General features: G+C 37.1%; 2 protein-coding genes across 3 annotated transcripts in view; one reads left to right on the top strand and one right to left on the bottom strand.

Annotated features, from left to right (window-relative positions):
- The window catches only part of IGSF11 (immunoglobulin superfamily member 11), a 195,591-nt gene extending 194,714 nt beyond the window's left edge, over window positions 1–877 (bottom strand). The window contains exon 1 of one of the 2 annotated variants that reach the window (XM_068546708.1): window positions 297–877. The gene's annotated coding sequence lies outside the window, so the exon portion shown is untranslated. The remainder of the gene's footprint in view (window positions 1–296) is intronic. The other variant, XM_068546706.1, reaches the window with a different exon arrangement.
- TEX55 (testis expressed 55) lies at window positions 323–27,008 on the top strand. The gene is made up of 4 exons (XM_068546704.1): window positions 323–1,846; window positions 2,403–2,549; window positions 4,328–4,390; window positions 25,992–27,008. Exons 1-4 carry the CDS (start codon window positions 701–703, stop codon window positions 26,040–26,042), a joined length of 1,407 nt encoding a protein of 468 aa, XP_068402805.1. The 5' UTR covers window positions 323–700; the 3' UTR covers window positions 26,043–27,008.
- The last annotated feature ends 186 nt before the right edge of the window (window positions 27,009–27,194 follow it).

Raw genomic sequence — 27,194 nt, 5'->3', positions numbered from 1 at the left:
GAAAGTTTTTGTTTTGTTTTGTTTTGTTTTGTTTTTAATTAAAAGAGAAACCACAGAATGTGGCCACATCACCCCAATACCGATTAGAGTCTAAAGAAAAATAACATTTAGCAGGACCATTTACTAGCACATGCCCAGCAGTAATATACTCTGCGATACAACTGTGGTTATACAAAAGACAGTAGCCGATGAAACGTGGATTTGGTTGATGGCAACAGTAACCTCTGTTCAGGTCTGCCGCCCTCGTGTGGTTGGACGCGTGTTCATCGCTAACATTTTGTTGGTTCGAGTGATACCTGCTGGATCCTGTTTCACACACACAGCTGTGGACCTCCGTAAGAAAACGGGGAGGGGACCGCTCTAAGGCACCGATTCACAGAGCCCTGAGGCCCGGTCACTGGGCGGTGGCGACGCCAGCCTGCGGGCATCACCACTTCTTGGGAGAGGGTGTCCGCCCCTGCACTCGCATCCACGCTGGGCGCCCGAAGGCATCCCCTCCCCAGGCAGCGGCGGGGCTCCCCCGCTCACCTCCCGGCATCCACCGGCATCCGCCCGCGCGCCCGGAAGAGCTGGAGCTCGGAGGTCCAAACAAAGCCCGCGGGTATTGTTGTCACGTGCGCTCCGACGGTCGCCTAGACTACCCGGCCGGGCCCCACCCACAGCGTCTGGCAATCTAGACCAGTCTGGTACCAGGCAGAAAATGGAAGAGCCTCCAGAAGGGGCTTCGGCGGAATCATCGGAAAACCAAAGTACAGCCAAGTCCCCAAATGACAGCCACACAGACAGCCAGGAAGACAACAGGCAGAACCAGGATGAAGTGGAAGCAGATGACCGGACTGATCACAGAGCAGCTGACCAGGCTGCCCAGATAGTGTCCGGCCTGGCTGAACCCAACGTAATTAATCAAGCTGACCACAAAGCATATGAATCCATGGGAGAAAGAACATCTGATCAGGCTGACCTCAGAGCATCCAACCGTGCTAATGTCGCCGATCGTAGAGCATCTGATCAGGTTAACCGAAGCATGTCAGAACAGATGGACAGCACGGCATCTAGCCAAGCTGGGGGTGTGGAGTCTGAACAGACTGACAGCCAGATGTCTGCTCTGCCTGAACAAGGTACTTCTGAACAGACTGAACGAAGGGCTTCTGAGCAGATTGACCACAGAATGTCCAGCCTGGCTGAGAGAAGAGCTTCTGAACAGATTGACCGTAAACCATCTGTCCCATCTTTACAAAGACCCTCTGAGCAGAGTGATCACAGAATGTCCCGCCCGGCTGACCAAAGAACTTCTCAACAGATTGAAAGTAGATTGTCTGGCCTGGTTGAACGAAAAACTTCTGAACAGATTGATCATAGATTGTCTGACCAAGTTGAACACAGAACATCTGTAAAGACGCACCGCAAAGTGTATGACCAAGCTACTAAACCAGCTGAACACCAGGCTGCTGACCCTGACAAGGCTGGCAGTGAATCTGACCAGGTTGACGACTTAGTGGAAGAAGAGGATGATTACACAGAAGACAACCTGTTTGACTATGGAGAACGTAGCCGTTCTGATGATAGATTATTCGACCAGCTTGGCTACAGCAAGGAAGACAAAGAGGCTGACTTCAGAGTACAACCCTGCAAATTTGAGCCTGGCCAGACAGATGGCAGCATATCCAAGGCTTCCCTTGAAACTGAAAGTGCAGCTGATCTGCAAGCATTCATCCCATTTGATCACAGATTGACCAGTACTTTCCAAACGAAAGACCAAGCCTACTCCCAAAGATTTCCCTCCATCTCATCCAAATTGGACTATATCATCAGTCAAGAAAAAACTCAACCCGTGGAAACCAAGCCTGTAGGTTAAAGGGGCATTTGATACCCCCCTGGGAGGTTGGAGGTTAAGCCCGGGGCCTGGCAGAATGCAGGAAGAGGGCACATGTTGTGGTATGTGTGACCCATAGGATTCAGGAAGGGCAGGAGAAGGGTGGGAAATAAAGAGATGGATTGCCTTCTCTGCTACACTAAGTAAGGCCATTCAGGAAGGATCAATGTACCAGGATTCAGGAGACCTGGGTTTCAAGTCCTGGTTCTGCTGCTAACACTGGGACACTAAGTCATTCCCCCTCTGGGCTTCTACCAAAGGAAAGGAATTTGGAGTCAGTTGGAAATCTCTGTGAAGGGAAAAGTATTTGAAGTAGATTGGAGATGTCTAAGGTACCTCCCAGGACTTAAGGTGCATTACATTGCCTGGAGAATCAGCCAGGTCTCTCATAATAATGTCTTTGCTCTTAATTCCTGGTGTTCAGATCCCATCAATACCAGATTCCACTGATAACAGCAACAATAGCAACAAAACTTCCTGGGGCTTTTCAATTCATTAAAGACTCTCTTGGGGGATATTTCCATTTTAGGCTGATATTTCAGAATACCAGGAAAGAAGGAGTTTTCAGGCATACAATCAACCTTCTAAGAAGCGGTTCCCTCCTATAGTATATGAAGATCCTTATCAAGTTTCACTGCAATACATGGAGAAACACCACATTCTGCAAATATTCCAGGTAAACCTCTCAACCTCTTTTTTAATTGTGAGTTTTAAAGTAATTATAATGTAAACGACCAACTTTCACCTGGCTTATAAGAGGTACAAGGAAGGGCGTTTGCTATAAAAGGGATATAATCTTAATGAGGAGTCAGTAAGTGTATTAAGACGTATTAACCAAAAGTAGTAAATGACAAACACCAAATGAATAATTCTTACCATGATATGAAGCCCTTCAGAGGAATTAGAGATCTGATAGGTTGGTTGCTAGGGAAAAAATTTGGCCCAGGGTTAAAGTTTGAACCAGACTAGGAAGGAAGGACAAAATAATGGCAATTGAAAAGGAGAGAAAAAGACTTTCCAGGCAGGAGTATAATACTTTCAAAAGATGACCAACCTGTGACCATCTAAGAAACCACATTCTTCAGGAGAAAAATGACATAGTTAAAAGTTGCTTCTAATTCTTGAAACTATAAATTTTATTGACCTCAGGATATGGGGCTGGAATGTTCTTTAAAGTATGACATTCCTTGGCCGATACAGAATTATAAAATATTATCACATTTATAAAGTTTTTGCTGTTTTGTGGGTTGTTTTTGTTTCTGTTCTCCTGACATGTGTATTTTTATGTTAATATTATAATGCAGCAAGGTATATATACATATATAATGACATATATACATGAAGTAACTTTGTGGTTAGAAAGTTGTAAGTAAGAATGGCCCACCCCAAATGAAAGCATTTAAACTGGAAGAATTTAAGTTTAAAGAAGTAGGAAATAGAGGAAAGTGCACAAATTTTAAAATCTGTTAGCCCAGGGCTCCAAGCTAACTTTGTCCCTTCTCATCTTTGTGATTTGGAGGAAATTACGTAACTTCTGTGAATCTCAGTTTCCTCATAAAATAGAGATAAGTGATATTTGCTTTATTAACACTGCTGTATGCCTTTTCTTTCTTTAAAATGTCGTTTTGTGGGAGAATGCTAATGGCTGGATTTTCTGGCTTTAACCAAAGAAATACTAATTATTAAACTCAAGGATGAAAGCTGTAGAAAGTAGAATTCTAATCGTTCTGTAAGTAGTTTTCTTTATCTGTCAACAAAAGCAATGCTTATGCATTGAACATTGTTATCAGAAAAATTAGTTATAAATATGTGTTCAGTAGAAACATATATGAAATAATTAATTAGCGTGGGTACATTAAGCAGACCAGAATATTTTATACCAGAAATTTGCCCTATTGTTATTCCCTGCAAGTGAGAATTCTGCTTGCTTTATTATAATTTTTTGAGTTATTCAACAACAGCAAAACGTATGGAAGTGGGTCTCTGAAGTTTTTTATATTCTTTCTCATTTATTATTACAAATGCTGAACATCATTTTCACCTTTTAGAATCAAATGCCTTAGAAGGAAGTTTCTATGTAAAAATCATACAGTGTTTTAAAATTTTTATTCAAAACTTTTTCTTTGACTATTCTTCAAAACAAATAATTTATTGATTTCTCAGTCTAGCAAAATCACAATTCTCAAAATCTTTCTCCAAAACTCTTTGATCTTAGAAACTAGAAAAATATACATTGCTATTTATTCCTAAATTTTTAATCCCTCCACATTTTACCTTAATTTGCCCAAACTTATCAGCAGTAAGAAAATAATTGGTCACTATGTAGAGACATACGAATTTCTTTAAAATGCTATGGTACATGTTAGGTTAATGTAAAAGATTGCTTCAGGTATAACCTGACCATATAGCTTTAGTTCAGAACCATAATGTGATGCCTTTCTCTCTCTCTTTCAGCATATCACTGAAAACCTAGTCTATGAAAAGCCAGAGGACCCCCTGAGTTTTATGCTGTGCCAGGTATGGAATAGGAAAAAAAGAACAAGCTTGTTATTCCGTTCATTATAAAATATAGCACACATACAAGTGTACAAAACATATACAACTCAGTGAATTATCATGAAGTGAGCACACCTGTAACTACCATTCAAGTTAAAAAAAAATTAAAACATTGCCAGCATCCGAGAAGCCCCCTTTCTTTTCTTCATGGTAATCACTCCCCACAAAGGGACTATTTCTGAATTTTACAATAATGACATTCTCACTTTTCCTTATAATTCTACCATGAAACATGAATCATGAAACACTTTGGTTTAGACTTGTCGGCTATTTTTAAAATTTATTATTATTTTTTTTTTTGGTGGTTAAGAGCATGACTTCTAGAGCCAAAAAGCTTTACTTTTTAGACTTTAAAAATGTTTTTTTAATTTTTTATGCAATTTTAAAAGGCTACTTTCCATGTACACTTATTACAAAATATTGGCTCTGCTCCCCATGTTGTACAATACATCCCTGAGCCTGTCTTACACCCAGTAGTTTGCCCACCACCACTGGTAACCACTAGCTTGTTCTCTATATCTGTGTAGGCTTGTCAACCTTTTAAACTTTATATAAAGGGAACCATGTAGTAGGGACTCATTGGTTCATTCTTCTTCTCAAAACTATGTCTGTGAGATTAATCCGTGCTGTTGTGTGTGGCTGTAGTTCATTCGTTTTCATTGCTGTATAGTACTCATTGTAGGAAATGCCACAATTTATCCATTCTGTGATAGATGTGGACCTTCAGGTTGTTTCCAGCTTGGAGCTATTACAAAAATTTTTCCTAGGAACTTTCATGTGCATGTCTCTTGGTGCACATATACACACATTTCTCTTGGGTACATACCCACAAGAGAGAATGCTGGATTGTCAGGTATGTGTTTGATCAGCTCTAGTAGAGTATTTCAAACAATTTTCCAAAGCGATTGTACCAATTTACACTCCCAATAGCAGTGTATTTTAGAGCTCCAGTTGTCTTACATCCTTTTCACTTACACCCAACACTTAGTATTATCAGTATTTTCAGCATTAGCCTTCTTAATGGATGAACGGTAATAAATCATTGCAGGTTCAACTTGTGTTTCCTGAGTACTGAAGCAGTTGCATACCTTTTCATTTGTTTATTGGCCATTTGGAAATACTTCTTTTCTATTGTATTGTTTGTCTTTTTCTAATCATTTGTAACAGTTTTCTATATATTCTGGTTATGAACTCTTTGTTGCAGGTATCTTCTCCCACTCTCTGCCTTCTATTTTATCTCTTAAATGTATCTATTGATGAACAGGAATTCTGAATTTTCACATAGTCAAATTTAGTAATCTTATGACTTCTGGTGTACTATTTTAGAAGTCTCTCCTTAGCCCAAGCTCCTCATCTTAGTCCCTGTATTATCTTGTAGAAGTTTGTTTATGGGTTTTTTTTTGGCGGGGGAGGGAGCATTTGGTTTTATTTTGTTTTTAAATTTTGTTTGTTTTTTGCCTTTTACATTTATATCCAATCAATCTGCAATTGATTTTGTGTAGGATGTGAGGTGGAGTCAAGTTTTATTTTCTTCCAAGTAGACATCCAATTAACCAAGCACCTTATATGAAAAGACAGTACTTTCCGCACTGCTTTTTATTTGATTCCTATAGTATATTTGTTGATCCTTGCTCCACTACAAGAATCTCTTAATTAGAATGCCTCATGATAAGTCTTAGTATCTATCAGAGCAAGTCCTCACATCTTATTCTTCTTTTAAAATATCTTGGATGTTTTTAGGTCTGTGAATTTCCATTTCAGCATTTAGAATTATTTGTCAGGTTACACACACACACACACACACACAGACACACACACACACTAGCAAACACTGATGGGATTTTGGGGGGGATTGCATTGGCTCTGTTGATCAATTTGGGGAGAAATACCAGCTTGAAACAAACTTTATCCTCTCCATCTATCTAGGTCTTTCATTTCTTCCAGTATAGTTATGATTTGCATAAAGGTTTTACATATCTTTTTTTTTTAATTTATTTATTTGATTTTTGTCTGTGTTGGGTTTTCGTTGCTGCACGCGGGCTTTTTCTAGTTGTGGTGAGCGGGGGCTACTCTTTGTTGCAGTGCGCAGGCTTCTCATTGCGGTGGCTTCTCTTGTTGCGGAGCACGGGCTCTAGGCGCATGGGCTTCAGTAGTTGTGGCACGCAGGCTCAGTAGCTGTGGCACACAGGCTTAGTTGCTCCGCGGCATATGGGATCTTCCGGGACCAGGGCTCGAACCTGTGTGGCCTACATTGGCAGGCAGATTCTTAACCACTGCGCCACCAGGGAAGTCCAAGGTTTTACATATCTTTTGACAGGCGTATCCATAGGTATTTTATCATTTTGATGCTATTATAAGTAGAAACTTTTAAAATTTCAGGTTCTAATTTCTGAGATATAGAAATATAGCTCATTTTTGTTGATCTCATATGCAGCAACCTTATTAAACTCAATTTATTATAATCATGCATTTGTAGATACTTTGGGTATTCCTACATATACAATCATATCATTTACAAATAGTGACAGTTTTATTTGACCTTTCCAATCCTTATCCTTTTCTTTCTTTTTGTCTTATTGCATGTATTATTTATCTTCTCTTTGCCCCTTCAGATCTACCTTCCTCTCTTCTTTACCCTGCAGAGAAGCTAATCTATAGGGACTAGATCAATAGGCTCTTATTCCTTCTGACTTCCAGTTGGGTTAAGCCAGTAGGAAACCATGGAGAGAGACTGGAAGGAGGAAAGAGGGTGAAGTTAGATTTATTCCCCTGTCCTTTTCCCCACAGTCTGTCTGTCCTGAGTTGTCTGGAAATCACTGCTTCTCTTAAGGTACCTTACTTTACATAACTCTTTGCTTCTGAATTATAGTAATGTTCCCTCCTCTTGACCTTCAGTCCTAAAGTTAGTTCAGTTTTTACTAGCTTTGGATTATTGCATTATCTCCTGTGACTACCTTATGCCTAATTCTTTTTAAATAGTCCCTTTTTGAATAAACTGTCTTTGAATTTCTCTATTTTTAAAGTGCTGTTCCTGTTGGAACACTGATATAGAACAGTGGTTACGGATCTCCAGTAGAACTAATGTTGAATAGAAATAGCTACAGTATCTGCCTGCTAATGCAGGGGACACCGGTTCGAGCCCTGGTCTGGGAAGATCCCACATGCCGCGGAGCAACTAGGCCCGTGAGCCACAACTACTGAGCCTGCGCGTCTGGAGCCTGTGCTCCACAACAAGAGAGGCCACGATAGTGAGAGGCCCGCGCACCGCAATGAAGAGTGGCCCCTGCTTGCCGCAACTAGAGAAAGCCCTCGCACAGAAACGAAGACCCAACACAGCAAAAATAAATAAATAAAAATAAATTAAAAAAAAAAAAAAAGAAATAACTACAGTGGTTCACATTGCTGGCTCTCAGTCTTAAAAAAAAAAAAGAAAAAAAGTTCCCTATTTAACCATTAACTATGGTGTTTATTGTGTTTTATAAATACTACTAATCATATTAGGGCAGTTCCCTTATAGTCTGTTTTCTGAGAGTTTTTATCATTAATTATTAAATTTTATCAAATTATTTTTCTATATCTATTGAGATGATTGTATGATTTTTCTCCCTTCTGCTGTTAATGTGGTGAAATATATTTATTTGCATTTTTAAAACTTTTCAAGCACACATACAGAAAATTACAGAGATCAAAACTGTACAACTTGACTATCACTAATTAAATAGAGCTATGAAACCACCGAAAGATTGAAAGTTACCAGCTCCTCAGAATACCACATGGTACCTGTTTCCAATCACTACCCTTTCTATTCCAGAAAATAACCACTATTCTGACTTTTAGTTTGACTTTTTTTAGATTTTGTATAAATGGAATCAGATCACTGTACTATTTGGGGGCTGGCTTATTTTGAGCAGCAGTATGTTTGTGAGATTCTTTCATCTTGTGCATATTATTCATTCCTTTTCATTTCTGTATTCTCTATTATGAGTTAGACATTTGGTTGTTTCCAGTTTTTTGGTTGTTATGAATAATGCTGCAGTGAACATTCACGTACTTGTCTCTTGGTGCACAAGTGCATGCATTTCTATTGGGTTCAGACCTAGAAATGTAATTGCTAAGTCACAGGTTATTGACATAAGTTCAGCGTTAAAAGATTGCTGCCCCAAAGTTTTCCAAAGTACTCAGACCAGTTTACACTCCTACTTAAAGTGGTATTGTTGTAGTTTTCTTCATGTTTCTTGTGTTGTGGTGCTTTGAACTTCTAAGAACTGTGGGCTTACAGTATTCAGCATATTTGGAAATTTGTTAGCCACTATTTCTTCAAACATTTTTTTATCCCAGCCCTCTCCTCTGGGAGCTCCAATTACACATATATTGGGACAGCTGAAGTTGTCTCAACTCCCTGATGCTCTGTTAATGTTTTTTAATTCTTTTTTTCCCCTCTATATCATTTTGGATATTTTCTATTGCTATGTCTTCAAGTTTACTGATCTTTTCTTCTGCAATGTCTACAGTACCATTAATAATAAAGTGCCAGTGTATTTTTCATTACATACATTATAATTTTTGTAGTTTTCACCCCCAGTTTATTTGTGTCTTTTCTATAGTGTCAGTATCTTTACTTAACTTTCTTGAACTTAAGAGAATATAGTTATAATAACTTTTTGCTGCTTGTTTTTATGCCTGGTAATTTTTTAATTGTGATATAATTGACATATAACATTGTAATAGGTGTATGCCTGGTAATTTTTGATTGGTGCAAGATATTATGAATTTTACCTTAGTAGGTGCTGGATTTTTTTGTATTCATGTATATTCTTGGGCTATATTTCAGGACCCAGCTAATTTACTTGGAAACAATCTGATCTTTTCCAATTTTGCTTTAAGATTTTTTTAGAGTGAAACAGAACAGTGTTCATCTAGGGCTAAGTATTCCCCACTACTGAAGCAAAATCCTTCTGAGTACTCTACCCAGTGCCCCGTGAATCACAAGGTTTTCCAGTTTGACTGGTGATAATAGGCAGTATTCCTGGCTTGGTTCTTTCCATGGCCTCAGGTAGTTTCCTCACACACATGTACTGATCTATACACAGGGGATTACCTGAAGGGGACCTTCTGCAGATTTCCAGAGTTCTTTCTGTGCAGTTCTCTCCTCTCTGGCACTCTGTCCTGTGAACTATAGCTGCTTTGCTTTCCCCAGGATCTCAGCTCCATCTCCTCAACTCAGAGGTCTGCAGGGTTCCTCTCAGGTTCACTTTCCCTACTCTGAGGCTAGGAAATTTTCTGAAGACAGTAGGGTAGAGCAGTCATAAGGCTCACTTCATTTCTTTCCTGACTTTCACAGAGCACTATCCTTTGTTGCCTGATATCTTGAAAACCATTGCTTCTTATATGTTGTCCATTTTTAGTTGTTTCAAACAAGAGGGAAATCTGGTTTTAGAGGAAATAGAAGTTCCAGACCCTTGTGTTTTAATGTTTTTCATCTGTTTTGAAATTTTTTCAGCTAGCATTTTTTTCAAATATTGCTTCTATCCCTTTTTTTCCTCTCTCTTCTCCTTCAAGCGACAGAATATTTGCTGGAGATTCCTTGTATGTTATTTATTTCTCAAAATTTTCTTCAACTATCAAACATTTCAAACATACACAAAAATAGAGAATAGTATATTACTCTCCATGTGCTCATTATTCCTATTTAATAACTATTACCACAAGCCTATCTTATTTGATATATACCTTACTCCCTTTCCTCCCCCCCAGATTATCTTGAAGTAAATCCTAGTCATAATATAATGTCATTTGTAAATATTTCAGTACATATCTATAAAATGTAAGGACTTTAAAATCTAATCACGGGGCTTCCCTGGTGGTAAAATGGTTAAGAATCCACCTGCCAATGCAGGGGACACGGTTTCGAGCCCTGGTCCGGGAAGATCCCACATGCCATGGAACAGCTAAGCCCGTGCGCCACAACTGCTGAAGCCCGCACACCTAGACTCCATGCTCCACAGCAAGAGAGGCCACTGCAATGAGAAGTCCGCGCACCGCAGCGAGGAGTGGCCCCCGCTCGCCGCAGCTAGAGAAAGCCTGCGCGCAGCAACCAACACTCAACACAGCCAAAATTAAATTAATTAATTTTTTAAAATCTAATCACAATACTATTATCACCTAAAATATTTTCAGTGATCCCTTAATATCAAATAACAAGTCACTGTCTGTATTTCACCAATTGTCTACTTTTTGTTGTTCTAACTCCATCAGAACAAGGTCCATAAATTTTGACTGATTGATAAATGTCCTGGATCTAATATGTATATATATATTAGATCCAGGACATTATAAAGGTTATATAAAGATTCACCCTTCATTTCTCTCTATATATATATATTTTTTACAGTATTTTTTATTGAAGTAACCAGATTATTCATACTGAAGAGTTTCCTAGTCTGGATTTTGCTGATTATTTTCTAATGATGTCACTTATCATGTTCTTCGGAACCCTATATTTTCTGTAAACTGCTGATTATAGTTATATCTAATGTTTTCTTTAAATTCAGGTTCAATTTTTTTTGTCTTATAAAGACTACACCATAATGTTCTTGTCTATCTCCATAAGTCGGTGCATAATGATCCAGCCATTGATGATCTTTTTGCTGTAAGAAGTTATTGATGATCATTGCTTGACCCATTAATTCAATAGAGATTGAAAAATGGTGATGTTCTAATTTTATCATTCTTTTTTCATTTATTGGTCATAATACATCTCATCAACTATTTGGTTGCCCTAAGACACAGATTACGTAGGAAAACAGAGAAAATACTTAACTATTTCTCTTTATTTACCAGTTTTCAGAATAAAAATCTTTCATAGAATTGTCTAAAGGTAACCCATGTTTTTAGTATTATTATCAACTCATAGATTTAAATGTGTTTTGTGTATTTCAATCCCTTGCAGTTATTATTCTTGATGATGCTCAAATGTTACTGTTTGAAGCCAATGGGAACATTCTGAGGATGACTCCTAGCACTTTTAACACTCCTCGTAATCTTGGATCTCTTCATTGCTTTGTGCTATAACAAGATGTTGTAGAAAGAAACTTATACTTTTCTTGCCCCAAATCTGAAAGCAGCCATTTCTTCTCATCAAATCTTGATCTGTCAGCCTTTCTTATTTTAGCCATTACACTAATATCTTATTGTAGCTTTAATGTGCCTTTCCCTAGCAGAAATATTGAACAGCTTTTCATGTACTTTTTGGCCATTTATATATCTCCTCTTGTGAACTGTACGTGCAAATCTTCAATCCATTTCTAAATTAGGTTGTTGTTTTCTTATTATTGAACTATAACAGTTTTTATATATTCTGGATATGCCAGTCTGTTATCAGATAAGTGTATGGCAAATATTTTCTCTCATTGTGTAGCTTTCCTTTGATTTTTCTTTACAATGTCTTTCAAAGAGCAAACATTTTTAGTTTTCATAAAATATGATTCATCAATCTTTCCTTTTAGAGTTTTTACTTTTTGAGTGCTATCTAAGAAATCTTTACCTAATCCAAATTTCAAAGATACTCTCCTATGTTTCCTTCTAGGAGATTTATCATCGTCACTTTAAAGCTTAGGTCTATGGTCCATGTGTAGTTATTTTTTGTGTATGGTATTCTATTAGTTTTCTTTTGATGCTGTAACAAATTATTACAAACTTAGTGGCTTCAATCAACACAAATTTCTAATGGTTCTGTAGATCAGAGGTCTGATACAGGTCTACCTATAATAAAATCAAGGTGTTGGCAGGCCAGGCTGTGTTCCTTTCTGGAAGCTCTAAGAGGAGAATCCATTTCCTGCTCATTTGGGTTATTGGCAGAATTCACTTCCTGTGTTTGTAGGACCAAGATCCCATTACCTGTTGGCTATAAGCTGAGGACCTTTCCCAATTTTTAGTGGCCACCACATTCTTTGACTTATGGTCCCCCTTCTGTATCTTCAAAGCCAAGGACAGTAGGTTGAATCCTTCTCATGTGAGTTGTGTTCTCTTAATCAATCAGTCTAGCTAGGGATTAATCACTTTTGTTGATCTTTTCAAAGAACCAGTTTTTGACTTTGTTGATTATTATCTTTTTATTTCCATTACTTTTTGTGCTTATCTTTATCATGTCCTTTCCTCTTAGTAATTCTGGTTTACTTTGCTCTTTTTTTCTAGCTTCTAAAGGTCAGACCTTAGATTGTTGATTTTACACCTTTCTTCTTTTCTCATATAGACATTTAAAAATGTTTCCCTCTAGGCACTGCTTTAGTTGCATCTCACAAATTTTGATATGTCATGTTTTTATTATCATTCAATTCAAAATATTTTCTAATTTGTCTTGTGATTTCTTCTTTGACCAGTTATTTACTTAGAATTCTGTTGTTTAATTTCCAAATATTTGAGAGAGTTCTAGATATGTCATTGTTATTGATTCCCAGTTTAGTTTTATTGTGCTCTGTACAATTTCAATATTTTTCAATTTACTGAAACTTTTTTTATGGCCCAGTATATGGTCAGTCTTGGTTAATGTACCATATTCACTTGAAAAGAATATGTATTTTGTTGTTGTTGATGTAGTGTTCTATAAATATCAAGTAGATCAAGGAGATTGATAATGTTATTCAGATCTTCCATGTATTCCCTGATTGTTTTGTTTAGTTTGTTTTTTATTTATAAAATTATTGACTCTTCAGTCAAGCAAGATAAATAAGCTCTAGAGATCTACTGCACTCATTGTACCTATAGTCAACAATAATGTGTTGTACACTTAAAATTTTCTTAAGAGGATAAATCTCATGTTAAATGTTCTTAACAAAGTTAAATTGACTTTTTCCCTCAGCTCTTGAAAAATGTGGTTTCACTACTTTCTGGCCTTCATAATTTATGATGAGAAGTCCACAGTCATCCAAATTGTCATTCCCCTCTATGTAATATGTCATTTTCCTCTGGCTGCCTTCATGATCTTCTCTTTTTCTTTAGTTTCCAGAGGTTTTTATCATCATGCTGATTGGAACTTACTTATTTGGGCATTAGCTGAGCTTTTTGAATCTATAAGCTTATGTCTTTCACCAAATTTTGTAAGTCATCTGCCAGAATTTCTTCAGATATTTTTCCTGCCCCATTCTCTTTCTCTCCTTCTCTTTTTGAGACTCAAATTAACCTTATATTGGATTTTTTAATATTATTTCACAGACCCCTAAAGTTCTCTTCATCTTTTTCAGGTTTTCTCTCCTTTCATCAAAAAACTCCTTAACTCTGTTTTCAAGTTCAGTTACTAGTTGCTTTGTCATATATATTCCTGCTACTATAGGCACATCCAGTGAATTTTTTATTTTTTAGTTCTAAAATTTCTATTTGGTTCTTTTCTATATTTTCTATTTATCTTCTGGGATTTCCTATGTTTCCTTTTATTTCCAGTGTATTTTCCTTTACTTCAATGAGCATAGTTACAATAGCTGGTTTTAAATGCTTATCACATAATCTCAGCATTGAATAATCTTGGAGTTGACATCTGTTGATTGTCCTTTCCATGTATCATTAATATTTTGTTAACATCTTTATTGGAGTATAATTGCTTTACAATGGTGTGTTAGTTTCTGCTTTATAAGAAAGTGAATCAGCTATACATATACATATATCCCCATATCTCCTCCCTCTTGCGTCTCCCTCCCACCCTCCCTATCCCACCCCTCTAGGTGGTCACAAAGCACCGAGCTGATCTCCCTGTGCTATGGGGCTGCTTCCCACTAGCTATCTATTTTACATTTGGTAGTGTATATATATCCATGCCACTCTCTCACTTCATCCCAGCTTACCCTTCCCCCTCCCTGTGTCCTCAAGTCCATTCTCTACGTCTGCGTCTTTATTCCTGTCCTGCCCCTAGGTTCTTCAGAACCTTTTTCTTTTTTTTTTTACATTCCATATATATGTGTTAGCATACGGTATTAGTTTTTCTCTTTCTGACTTACTTCACTCTGTATGACAATCTCTAGGTCCATCCACCTCACTACAAATAACTCAATTTCGTTTCTTTTTATGACTGAGTAATATTCCATTGTATATATGTGCCACATCTTCTTTATCCATTCACCTGTTGACGGACACTTAGGTTACTTCCATGTTCTGGCTGTTGTAAATAGAGCTGCAATGAATATTGTGCTACATGTATCTTTTTGAATTATGGTTTTTTCAGGGTATATGCCCAGTAGTGGGATTGCTGGGTCATATGGTAGTTCTATTTTTACCTTTTTAAGGAACCTCCATACTGTTCTCCATAGTGGCTGTATCAATTCACATTCCCACCAACAGTGCAAGAGGGTTCCCTTTTCTCCACACCCTCTCCAGCATTTATTGTTTGTAAATTTTTTGATGATGGCCTTTCTGACTGGTGTGAGGTGATACCTCATTGTAGTTTTGATTTGCATTTCTCTAATGATTAGTGATGTTGAGCATCCTTTCATGTGTCTGTTGGCCATCTGTATATCTTCTTTGGAGAAATGTCTATTTACGTCTTCTGCCCATTTTTGGAATAGGTTGTTTGTTTTTTTGATATTGGGCTCCATGAGCTGCTTGTATATTTTGGAGATTAATCCTTTGTCTATTGCTTCATTTGCAAATATTTTCTCCCATTCTGAAGGTTGTCTTCTCATCTTCTTCATGGTTTCCTTTGCTGTGCAAAAGTGTTTAAATTTCATTAGGTCCCATTTGTTTATTTTTGTTTTTATTTCCATTTCTCTAGGAGGTGGGTCAAAAAGGATCTTGCTGTGATTTATGTCATAGAGTGTTCTGCCTATGTTTTCCTCTAAGAGTTTGATAGTGTCTGGCCTTACATTTAGGTCTTTAATACATTTTGAGTTTATTTTTGTGTATGGTGTTAGGGAGTGTTCTAATTTCATTCTTTTACATGTAGCTGTCCAGTTTTCCCAGCACCACTTATTGAAGAGGCTGCCTTTTCTCCATTGTATATTCTTACCTCCTTTATCAAAGATAAGGTGACCATATGTGCGTGGGTTTATCTCTGGGCTTTCTATCCTGTTCCATTGATCTATATTTCTGTTTCTGTGCCAGTACCATACTGTCTTGATTACTGTAGCTTTGTAGTATAGTCTGAAGTCTGGGAGCCTGATTCCTCCAGTTCTGTTTTTCTTTCTCAAGATTGCGTTGGCTATTCGGGGTCTTTTGTGTTTCCATACAAACTGTGAAATTTTTTGTTCTAGTTCTGTGAAAAATGCCATTGGTAGTTTTATAGGGATTGCATTGAATATGTAGATTGCTTTGGGTAGTAGAGTCATTTTCATAATATTGATTCTTCCAATCCAAGAACATGGTATATCTCTCCATCTGTTTGTTTCATCTTTAATTTCTTTCATCAGTGTCTTATAGTTTTCTGCATACAGGTCCTTTGTCTCCTTAGGTAGGTTTATTCCTAGGTATTTTATTTTTTTGTTGCAATGGTAAATGGGAGTGTTTCCTTAATTTCTCTTTCAGATTTTTCATCATTAGTGTACAGGAATGCAAGAGATTTCTGTGCATTAATTCTGTATCCTGCTACTTTACCAAATTCATTGATTAGCTCTAGTAGTTTTCTGGTAGCATCTTTAGGATTCTGTACGTATAGTATCATGTCATCTGCAAACAGTGACAGCTTTACTTCTTCTTTTCTGATTTGGATTCCTTTTATTTCTTTTTCTTCTCTGATTGCTGTGGCTAAAACTTCCAAAACTATGTAGAATAATAGTGGTAAGAGTCGACAACCTTGTCTTGTTCCTGATCTTAGAGGAAATGGTTTCAGTTTTTCACCATTGAGAATGATGTTTGCTGTGGGTTTGTCATACATGGCCTTTATTATGTTGAGGTAAGTTCCCTCTATGCCTACTCTCTGGAGGGTTTTTATCATATATCAGTGTTGAATTTTGTCGAAAGCTTTTTCTGCATCTATTGAGATGATCATATGGTTTTTCTCCTTCAGCTTGTTAATATGGTTTATCACATTGATTGATTTGCGTATATTGAAGAATCCTTGAATTCCTGGGATAAACCCCACTTGATCATGGTGTATGATCCTTTTAATGTGCTGTTGGATTCTGTTTGCTAGTATTTTGTTGAGGATTTTTGCATCTATGTTCATCAGTGATATTGGCCTATAGTTTTCTTTCTTTGTGACATCTTTGTCTGGTTTTGGTATCAGGGTGATGGTGGCCTCATAGAATGAGTTTGGGAGTGTTCCTCCCTCTGCTATATTTTGGAAGAGTTTGAGAAGGATAGGTGTTAGCTCTTCTCTAAATGTTTGATAGAATTGGCCATCAAAACCATCTGGTCCTGGGCTTTTGTTTGTTGGAAGATTTTTAATCACAGTCTCAATTTCAATGCTTGTGATTGGTCTGTTTATATTTTCTATTTCTCCCTGGTTCAGTCTGGGAAGGTTGTGCTTTTCTAAGAATTCATCCATTTCTTCCAGGTTGTCCATTTTGTTGGCATAGAGTTGGTTGTAGTAATCTCTCATAATCCTTTGTATTTCTGCAGTGTCAGTTGTTACTTCTTTTTCATTTCTAATCCTGTTGATTTGAGTGTTCTCCCTTTTTTTCTTGATGAGTCTGGCTAACGGTTTATCAATTTTGTTTATCTTCTCAAAGAACAAGCTTTTAGTTTTATTGATCTTTGCTATTGTTTCCTTCATTTCTTTTTCATTTATTTATTTATTTTTTTTAATTTTTATTTATTATTTATTTATTATGTTTATTTTTGGCTGTGTTAGGTCTTCGTTTCTGTGTGAGGGCTTTCTCCAGTTGCGGCGAGTGGGGGCCACTCTTCATCGCGGTGCGCGGGCCTGTCACTATCGCGGCCTCTCTTGTTGCGAAGCAGAGGCTCCAGACGCTCAGGCTCAGTAGTTGTGGCTCACAGGCCCAGTTGCTCCGCGGCATGTGGGATCTTCCCAGACCAGGGCTCGAACCGGTGTCCCCTGCATTGGCAGGCAGATTCTCAACCACTGCGCCACCAGGGAAGCCCTCTTTTTCATTTATTTATGATCTGATCTTTATGATTTCTTTCCTTCTGCTAACTTTGGGGGGTTTTTGTTCTTCTTTCTCTAATGGCTTTAGGTGTAAGGTTAGGTTGTTTATTTGAGATTTTTCTTGTTTCTTGAGGTAGGCTTGTATTGCTGCTATAAACTTCCCTCTTAGAACTGCTTTTGCTGCACCCCATAGGTTTTGGATCGTCGTGTTTTCGTTGTAATTTATCTCTAGGTATTTTTTGATTTCCTCTTTGATTTTTTCAGTGATCTCTTGGTTATTTAGTAGTGTATTGTTTAGCCTCCTCTCCTGCAGCGGCAGAGGCCGGCATGATGTTGCACCAGCCTGAGGCGTGCCGTGTGTTCTCCTGAGGAAGTTGTCCCTGGATCATGGGACCCTGGCAGTGGCGGGCTGCACAGGCTCCTGGGAGGGGAGGTGCAGGTAGTGACCTGTGCTTGCACGCAGGCTTCTTGGTGGCTGCAGCAGCAGCCTTAGCATCTCATGCCCGTCTCTGGTGTCGGTGCTCATAGCCGCGGCTTGTGCCCGTCTCTGGAGCTTGTTTAGGCAGTGCTCTGAATTCCTTCTCCTCACGCACCCAAAACAATGGTCTCTTGCCTCTTAGGCAGTTCCAGACTTTTTCCTGGACTCCCTCCCAGCTAGCTGTGGTGCACTAGCCCCTTTCAGGCTGTGTTCACGTGGCCAACCCCAGTCCTCTCTCTGGGGTCTGACCTCCGAAGCCCGAGCCTCAGCTCCCAGCCCCCACCCACCCCAACAGGTGAGCAGACAAGCCTCTCGGGCTGGTGAGTGCTGGTCGGCACCGATCCTCTGTGCAGGAATCTCTCTGCTTTGCCCTCTGCGCCCCTGTTGCTGTGCTCTCCTCCGTGGCTCTGAAGCTTCCCCCCCACCACCCCCCTGTCTCTGCCAGTGAAGGGGCTTCCTAGTGTGTGGAAACTTTTCCTCCTTCACAGCTCCCTCCTCGAGGTGCAGGTCCTGTCCCTATTCTTTTGTCTCTGTTTTTTCTTTTTTCTTTTGCCCTACTCAGGTACCTAGGGAGTTTCTTGCCTTTTGGGAAGTCTGAGGTTTTCTGCCAGCATCCAGTAGTTGTTCTGTAGGAGTTGTTCCACATTTAGATGTATTTCTGATATATTTGTTGGGAGGAAGGTGATCTCCACGTCTTACTCCTCCGCCATCTTGAAGGTCCTCCTATCTTTAATATTTTAACATAGTAAGAATATTTAGCATGAGAGCTACCCTCTTAACAAGTTGTTGAGTGCACAACACATTATTATTAACTATAGGTACAATGAGTACAGTATATCTCTAGAGCTTATTCATCTTGCTTAACTGAAACTTTATGCCCATTATAACACCCCATTTTCCCCTCCCCCCTCCCCCCTGGCAACCAGCACTCCACTCTTTGATTCTATGAATTTACATATTAGATACCTCATAAAAGTAGAATGATGCAGTTTTTATCTGTGACTAGCTTACTTCACTTAGCATAATGTCCTCATTCATCCATGTTCTCACATGTTACAGAATTTCCTTCTTTTTAAGGTTGAATAATATTCCATTGTATGTGTATATCACATTGTCTTTATCCATTATCTGTGATTGACATTTAGATTGTTTCCACATCTTGGCTGTTATGAATAGTGCTGCAATGGATATTAGAGTGCTAATATCTCTTCAAGATCCTGATTTTTATTCTTTTGGATAAATAGAGCAATTCCAGCAGGGGAATTGATGGATCATATGTACTTCTATTTTTAATTTTTTGAGGAACCTCCTTACTGTTTTCCATAGTGGTTAGACTACTTTGCATTCCTACCAACAATGTGCACAGGTTCCAATTTCTCCACGTCCTCACTTACATTTGTTGTTTTGGTGGTAGCCATCCCAACAGGTGTAAAGTGATATCTCATTGTGGTTTTGATTTGCATTTCCCTGATGATTAACGACACTGAGTGTTTTTTCATATACCTGTTGACCATCTGTATGTCTTCTTTGGAAAAATGTCTATTACAAGTCTAGCCCATTTTAAAATTATTAGATTTATTATTTAAAATTTTAGATTATTAGATTATTAGTGTTTTTTCTTTTTACTACTGAGTTGTAGAAGTTCTTTATATATTGTAGAGATTAACTTCCTATCAGATTTATGTTTTGCAAATATTTTCTCCCATTCTGTAGGAGGGCCTATTTACTCTGTTGATTGCTTCTTTTGCTGTGCAGAAGCTGTTTTGTTTGATGTAGTCCCACTTGCTTATTTTTGTTTTTGTTGCCTGTGCATTTGGTGTTGTATCTGTGAAATTATTGCCAAGACCAATGTCATGATTTTTTTCCCCTACGTTATTTTCTAGGAATTTTACAGTTTCAGGTCTTACACTTAAATCTTTAACCCATTTTGTTGATTTTTGTGTATGGCATAATATGAGTCCAGTTTCATTGTTTTGCAAGTAAATATCCCGTTCTCCTAGCACCATTTGTTGAGGAGACTGTCATTTCCCCCTTCTTGGCACCATTGTCAAAGATCACTTCCTATATGTATGGATTTATTTTTTGGGCTCTGTGTTCTTTCCCTTGGTCTATTTGTCTTTATGCCAGTACCATACTGTTTTGATTACTGTAGCTTTGTAATATATTTTGAAATAAGGAAGTGTAATGCCTCCATCTTTGTTCTTCTTTTTCAAGCTTAATTTGGCTATTCATGGTCTTTTGTGGTTCCATATGAAGTTTAGAATATTTTTCTATTTCTGTAAAAAAAAATGCCATTGGGATTTTGATAGGGATTGCATTGATTTTTGAGGGTAGTATGAACATTTAACAATACTAATTCTTCAAATCCATGAACACAGGATGTCTTTACATTTGTTTGTTTCTTGTTTAATTTATTTCATTAATATTTTATAGCTTTCAGTATACAAGACTTTCACCTCCTTAGTTAAGTTTATTCCTAAGTATATTATTCTTTTTGGTGCTATGGTAAATGGGATTGTTTTCCTAATTTCCTTTTCAGATAGTGTGCTATTAGTTTATAGAGGAGCAACTGATTTTTGTACGTTGATTTTGTATTCTACAACTGTATCTAATTCATTTATTAGTTCTACCAGTTTTTTTAGTGGAGTATTTAGAGCTTTTTATAAGACCATGTCATCTGCAAACAGGAACAATTTTACTTTTTCCTTTCTAATTTTGAACAACCATTGGGTCAAAGAAGAAATCAGAAAGGAAATTAGAAAATACCTCACATGCTGGGACTTACCTGGTGGCGCAGTGGTTAAGAATCTGCCTGCCAATGCAGGGGAGACATGTTTGAGCCCTGGTCCAGGAAGATCCCACATGCTGCGGAGCAACTAAGACCGTGAGCCACAACTACTGAGCCCACCTGCCACAACTACTGAAGCCCACGCATCTAGAACCCTGCTCCGCAACAAGAGAAGCCACCGCAATGAGAAGCCTGTGCACTGCAGTGAGGAATAGCTCCCACTCACCACAACTAGAGAAAGCCTGCACACAGCAACAAAGACCCAATGCAGCCAAAAATAAATAAATAAAAATAAATAAATAAATTTATTTTTAAAAAGAAAGAAAGAAAGAAAATACCTCAAACGAAAAGACAACCAACTGCATGGGAGAAGATATTTGCAAATGATATGACCAATAAGGAGTTAATATCCAACATATATAAACAGCTCATACAACTCAACATCAAAAAAAGAAACGACCCAATTGAAAAATGGGCAGAAGAACTGAATAGACATTTTTCCAAAGAGGGAATGAAGATGGCCAACAGGCACATGAAAACATCACTAACCATCAGAGAAATGCAAATCAAAACTACAATGAGATATCACCTCACACCTGTCAGAATGGCTATCATCAAAAAGAAGACAAATAAATGTTGGCAAGGATGTGGAGAAAAGGGAATGCTTGTACACTGTTGGTGGGAATGTAAATTGGTGCAGCCAGTGGAAAACAGTACGGAGGTATCTCAAAAAACTAAAAATAGAACTACCATATGACCCAGCAATTCCACTCCTGGATATACATCCAAAAAAAACCAAAAACACTAATTTGAAAAGATACATGCACCCAATGTTCACAGCAGCATTATTTACAATTGCCAAGATATGGAAGCAAACTAAGTGTCCATCAACAGGTGAATGAATCAAGAAGATGTGGTATATATACAATGGAATACTACTCAGCCATAAAAAAAAAAAGAATGAAATCTTGCCCTTTGCAGCAATCTAGATGGACTTGGAGGGTATAACGCTAAGTGAAATAATTCAGACAGAGAAAGACTCTATGATATCACTTATATGTGGAATCTAAAAAATACAACAAACTAGTGAATAAAACAAAAAAGAAGCAGACTCATAGATATAGAGAATAAACTTGTGGTTACCAGTGGGGAGTGAGAAGTGGGGAGGGACAATACATGGGTGGGGGAGAAAGAGTTATTTTGGGATTATATGAAATCATGTGTGTGAAACTTTTGAAAATTGTAAAGCACTATAGAATTTAAAGAATCTTTCATTCAATTAAAAAAATAAAAAAGGAAATTAGAAAATACCTCAAGACAAATGAAAATGAAAACACAACATACCAAAATTTATTGAATGTAGCAAAAAGAGTTCTAAGAAGGAATTTCATAGCAATAAACACATTAAAAAAGAAATCTCTCAAATAACCTAATTTTACACCTCAAGGAGGTAGGAAAGGAAGAAAGAACTAAGCCCAAGGTCAGAAGAAGGAAGGAAATAACAAAGATTAGAGCAGAAATAAATGAAATAGAAAATAGGAAAACAATAGAAAAATGAAACCAAGAGTTTTTTTTTAAAAAAAAGATAAACAAAATTGACAAACACTTAGCTAGACAAAAAAGGGAGGCAACTCAAATAAAATCAGAAGTGAAAGAAGAGACATTATAACTGATGCCACAGAAATAAAAAAGATTATGAGAATACTATGAACAATTCATTATATGCCAACAAACTGGATAACCTAGAAGAAATGGATAAATTACTAGAAACATACAACCGACCGAGACTAAGTCATAACATATATATGGAATCTAAAAAAAAAAAAAAAAAATGGTTCTGAAGAACCTAGGGGCAGGACAGGAATAAAGACGCAGACGTAGAGAATGGACTTGAGGACACAGGGAGGGGAAGGGTAAGCTGGGATGAAGTGAGAGAGTGGCATGGACATATATACACTACCAAATGTAAAAAAGATAGCTAGTGGGAAGCAACCGCATAGCACAGGGAGATCAGCTCAGTGCTTTGTGACCACCTAGAGGAGTGGGAAAGGGAGGGTGGGAGGGAGACGCAAGAGGGAGGAGATATGGGGATGTATGTATATGTATAGCTGATTCACTTTGTTATAAAGCAGAAACTAACACACCATTGTAGAGCAATTATACCAATAAAGATGTTAAAAAAAAAAAAGACTAAGTCATAAAGAAATAAAAAAGCTGAATAGACCTTTAACTAGCATGGAGGTTGAGTAACCAAAAACCTCCCAACAAAGAAAAAGCCCAGGACCAGATGGCTTCATGGTGAACTCTTATCAAACATTTAAAGAAGAATTTATATCAATTCTTCTCAAAATCTTCCCAAAAAAATTGAAGAGGAGGGAACACTTCAAATTCATTTTGTGAGGCCAGCACTACCTGATACCAGAGACAAAGACACAAGAAAAGAAAATTACAGGCCAAGATTCCTGTTGAATATAGATGCAAAAATCCTCAACAAAAATACTAGCAAACCAAATCCAACAGCACATTAAAAAGATCATACCACATGAGCAGGTTGGATTTATCCCTGGGATGCAAGGATCGTTCAACATATGAAAATCGATTCATGTGATACACCACATTAACAGAATAAAGGACAAAAATTACATGATTGTCTCAAGAGATCTAGAAAAAGCATTTGACAAAATTCAGCACCCTTTCATGATAAAAACTCAACAAACTAGGGAGAGAAGGAGGTTACCTCAACATAATAAAGGCCATATATGAAAAGCCCACAGCCAACATCACACTCAGTGGTAAAAACCTGAAAGCTTTATCTCTAAGGTCAGGAATAAGACAAAATGCCCACTCTTGCCACTTTTATTCAACATAGTACTGGAAGTCCTAGCCAGAGCAATTAGACATAAATAAACAAACAGACAAATAAAATTTTTTAAATAAAAAATAAGAGGCTTCCAAATCAGAAAGGAAGAAGTTAAAGTTATCTTTTCTATTTAAAATGAGTAGCATTCTCTTGGTTTTCTATAACTAGGATAATTTCAACTGTATCCTTAACATTGTGAATATTATGCTGTGTAGACTTGAGTTCTGTCATACTCCTCTGACAAGTGATGGTGTCGTTTTTGTTTTAGCTGGCAGCTAACATGGTTAGATTTGAATTGTAAGCTCTCTCTCTTGCCTTCTGTGGTCATAGCTCAGGTCACTTCCTTAAGCCTACTGCTACTTTGAATCTGTCCTATGAATGCATGATTCAGAAGTCAACCTCAGGCTTGTGCAGAGTTCATGCACAGAATTAAGGAATCTCCTTCCCTCTTCTAGGATTTCCCCTCACTCTTCAGCATCTAGCCATATTTGACCAGTCTACTTCCTGTAATTTTTCCATCCAGAAAGACAGTGGGCTTTCTGTCACAGTTTGAGGCATTCTTGTGCAGCCATAGCTATGTCTGTGAGTCATGACTGTCATTGGGTCAAAATTACAAAAAATGAGAAATTCGCTCCATTTGGTCACTTGCTCTAAGTTTAGACTCCTCTCCAAAATCTGCCTGTCTTTGCTTAGTCTCCAGAACCTTCAGGTAGCTGTGAGGTTTTTTGTTTTGTTTCGGTTTGTGGGGTTTTTCTTTTGTGGGGGAGGGGGTTGTATTTTATCCATGAATACATAGCTGTTATTTGCAGAATTCATTTTTTTTTATTGCTTACTCTTGCATATAGGAAGCAGATCTTCCTTTTTAATATATAATATATGCATATGGGTTTTATCACATAAATTTAAGTGTGTGATGTTTTTAGTTTATTTAATTCAAAATAGTCTCTACTTTTCATTATGATTTCTTCTTCAACTTATGGATTTTTTGACATTAGATTATATAAATTATCAAATATTAGATATCTAGTTGCCCTTTGGTTAATGATTTCTAAGTCAATTGCATTTTACTCAGAGAGCAAGATTTCAAATCTTTGAAATGTGTTGACTTGCTTTATGATGCAGCATACGGCTAATTGCCATGAATGAATTAATTGGGATTGAAAAAATATTTATTCTGCAATTATTGGGAAGTGTCTAAATATACCCACTAGATCAGGTTTGCTAAACATGTTGTTTAAGTCATCCAATATTATTGTGAATTTGCCTATCTCCTATAGTTCTGTCAATTTACGCTGTGTATATGTAATTGAGGCTATTAGGTGCGTATGAATTTAGAATTCTTATATTTTTCTGGTAAATTGATTTTTTATCATTAAAAGGTATAACATGAACTCTACTCTTTTCAATATTGTTATAGCTATACCAGATTTATTTTAGTCAATATTTAAATGGTATATATTTATTATTTTTAACTTTACTCTGTCCTTGTCTTTTAGATATCTTTCTTATATATAGCATGCATTATAATTTTTATAATTATTCAAATCTGATAAGTTTTTAATTGGAGCATTTAGTCCCTTTATATTTAATGTTATTAAAGATATATTTGGGTTTAAATCTATTGTCCTACCATATGCTATTTGTCCTGCCTGCTTTGTTTCTTTTCCTCTACTTTTTATCTTCTTTTATTGTTCCATTTTTCTCTCTATTTAGAAGTTACACTCTCTTAATCTTTTTTTTCTTTTTTGGTTTCACATTGGGGTGATTTTTAAAAATTAATATACTTTATTTTTTAGAATGGTTTTAGGCTTACAGAAAATTTGAGCAGAAAGTACAGTGAGTTCCCATTTACTCCCGCTCCTTCCCCCATTTCCCCTATTATTAGCATCTTGCATTAGTGTGGTAGATTTGTTACAGTTGATCAGCCGGTTTGATATATTATTGTTAACTAAAGTCCATGGTTTACATAAAGTCTCTTTGTGTTGTACATTCTAAAGGTTTTGACAAATGTATATGATATGTATCTATAATTAAAGTATCATACAGAATAAGGTCACTGCCCTAATAACCTTCCTAATATTTTTAATGGTGTCCCTATATATTACAACACGTATTCGTGACTTATCAAAGTCTAAATTATTTGTACCAAGTCAGTACAAGGACTTCTGTATTTTATTTTATTTTATTTTTATTTTTATTTTTTTTACATGACAATCTGTTGAGCATCTTTAACAGTCAGGAAACCTGCAAATTAAATTTACAGTAAGATAATATGTAAAACCACAAGATAGCAAAAATTTAAAAGGACTTCAGTATTTTAAATGTCTATATATTTTAACCCTACAAGATAAGGTAACTCCAAGTAGACCAAAATTGCAAGTGGAAAAAATTCTTTTTCATTCTCCTCAGGTACAGGAAATGATACAAAACAGAAAGAAAAGTGAAACCTACGAAGAATGAATCTCTCCTCAACACTGTTTACAACCATCAGTGTCAACACTATGTTCTGTTTCCCACTCTGAAAAATCATTTTTGAATGGTCATTAGTAGTGACTCTGCCTAAATGTGTTCTTATTTTTTAAGGAAAAATCTACTGAGTAGCTTCATAAAATTCACATAACAGTTACAGATACCTCTGGCTCATCATACAAAAACACAGGCACATATACTTATCCATGCATTGATATTTCAGTACTCATTCCTCCAAAGCACTGAACAGAAACATGTTCACAAATCCCAGAGAGGATCAAGAAAAGAATATTAGCAATTTATACATAGTTCCCAAAAGCATACACACCCATCATGTCTCAAAACTGTTTATAAAATTTTCAATTGGAAAATGTGCGGAATATAATTCGTAACAGCACTTTTTTCTCTCTTAATGGAAGGTAACTGTTGTAAGATCTCTTTTCTTGTTTCTTAATACCTCCAACAAATTTTTACTATTTCCCTCTTTGACCCTGCCTGTTATATTCTGACATTAATGGAAGTGATTTAATCTATTCCGAGGGATAGTCCTCTTCTGACTTTTAACCTAAAGCAAAACTCAAACATGTTATACTACTCTGTATACACCTGTGGGAGAGGCAGAATGTCACTTCCTTATTACCTTTATCCTCTGAAGAGTGTCTGCATCGTGTGGAATGTGTAGCCAGTTGAACTGGTATTTAAAAGCAAAAAGCCTCAACGTGGTCTACCTGGTACGAGAGTATCTGCCCAGCAATCATAACTGAGATGATCATCTGATACTACTTTTGTGAGCTGAACCTTTCATTTAATTTCTATTTGAACATTATAGCAGACTTGATTCTTCATATTGTTTCCCTGGCGATTTGGTATAATTATGTGGTGTATTGCAATGAATTAAGCTTCTGTTTGAACAATCATGCACAAATCCCTTTTTTTATACCTGAGTTTCATGTCTAATAATTATAGATTCAAAATCTCTACTTAGAACTTCAAAGCTTCTTTAGTTTTTCCTTCAATTGTCCACAAAATGTGCCAGTGCCCAGACTCAATAAGTGTTCTCCAGGAGGATAAGCAGCCTTTCTGTTGATTGTGGGCTGGCAAAACTAGGTAAAAGCTGATAAACTTACAGTGAACCTGTGAGAA

Source organism: Eschrichtius robustus, chromosome 6, assembly GCF_028021215.1.
Source record: "Eschrichtius robustus isolate mEscRob2 chromosome 6, mEscRob2.pri, whole genome shotgun sequence".
NCBI classification, from domain to species: domain Eukaryota; kingdom Metazoa; phylum Chordata; class Mammalia; order Artiodactyla; family Eschrichtiidae; genus Eschrichtius; species Eschrichtius robustus.
The sequence above is the reverse complement of the archived record's forward strand: the minus strand, read 5'-3'. Positions and strand labels throughout refer to the sequence as shown.

Bases quoted from the DNA above. Each gene is read 5' to 3' on its own strand.
- TEX55 (XM_068546704.1), top strand. From the start codon at position 701: ATGGAAGAGCCTCCAGAAGGGGCTTCGGCGGAATCATCGGAAAACCAA. The intron at 2,550-4,327 runs GTAAACCTCTCA...TCTCTCTTTCAG, and splicing joins ACATTCTGCAAATATTCCAG to CATATCACTGAAAACCTAGT. The intron at 4,391-25,991 runs GTATGGAATAGG...CATTCTCCTCAG, and splicing joins TGAGTTTTATGCTGTGCCAG to GTACAGGAAATGATACAAAA.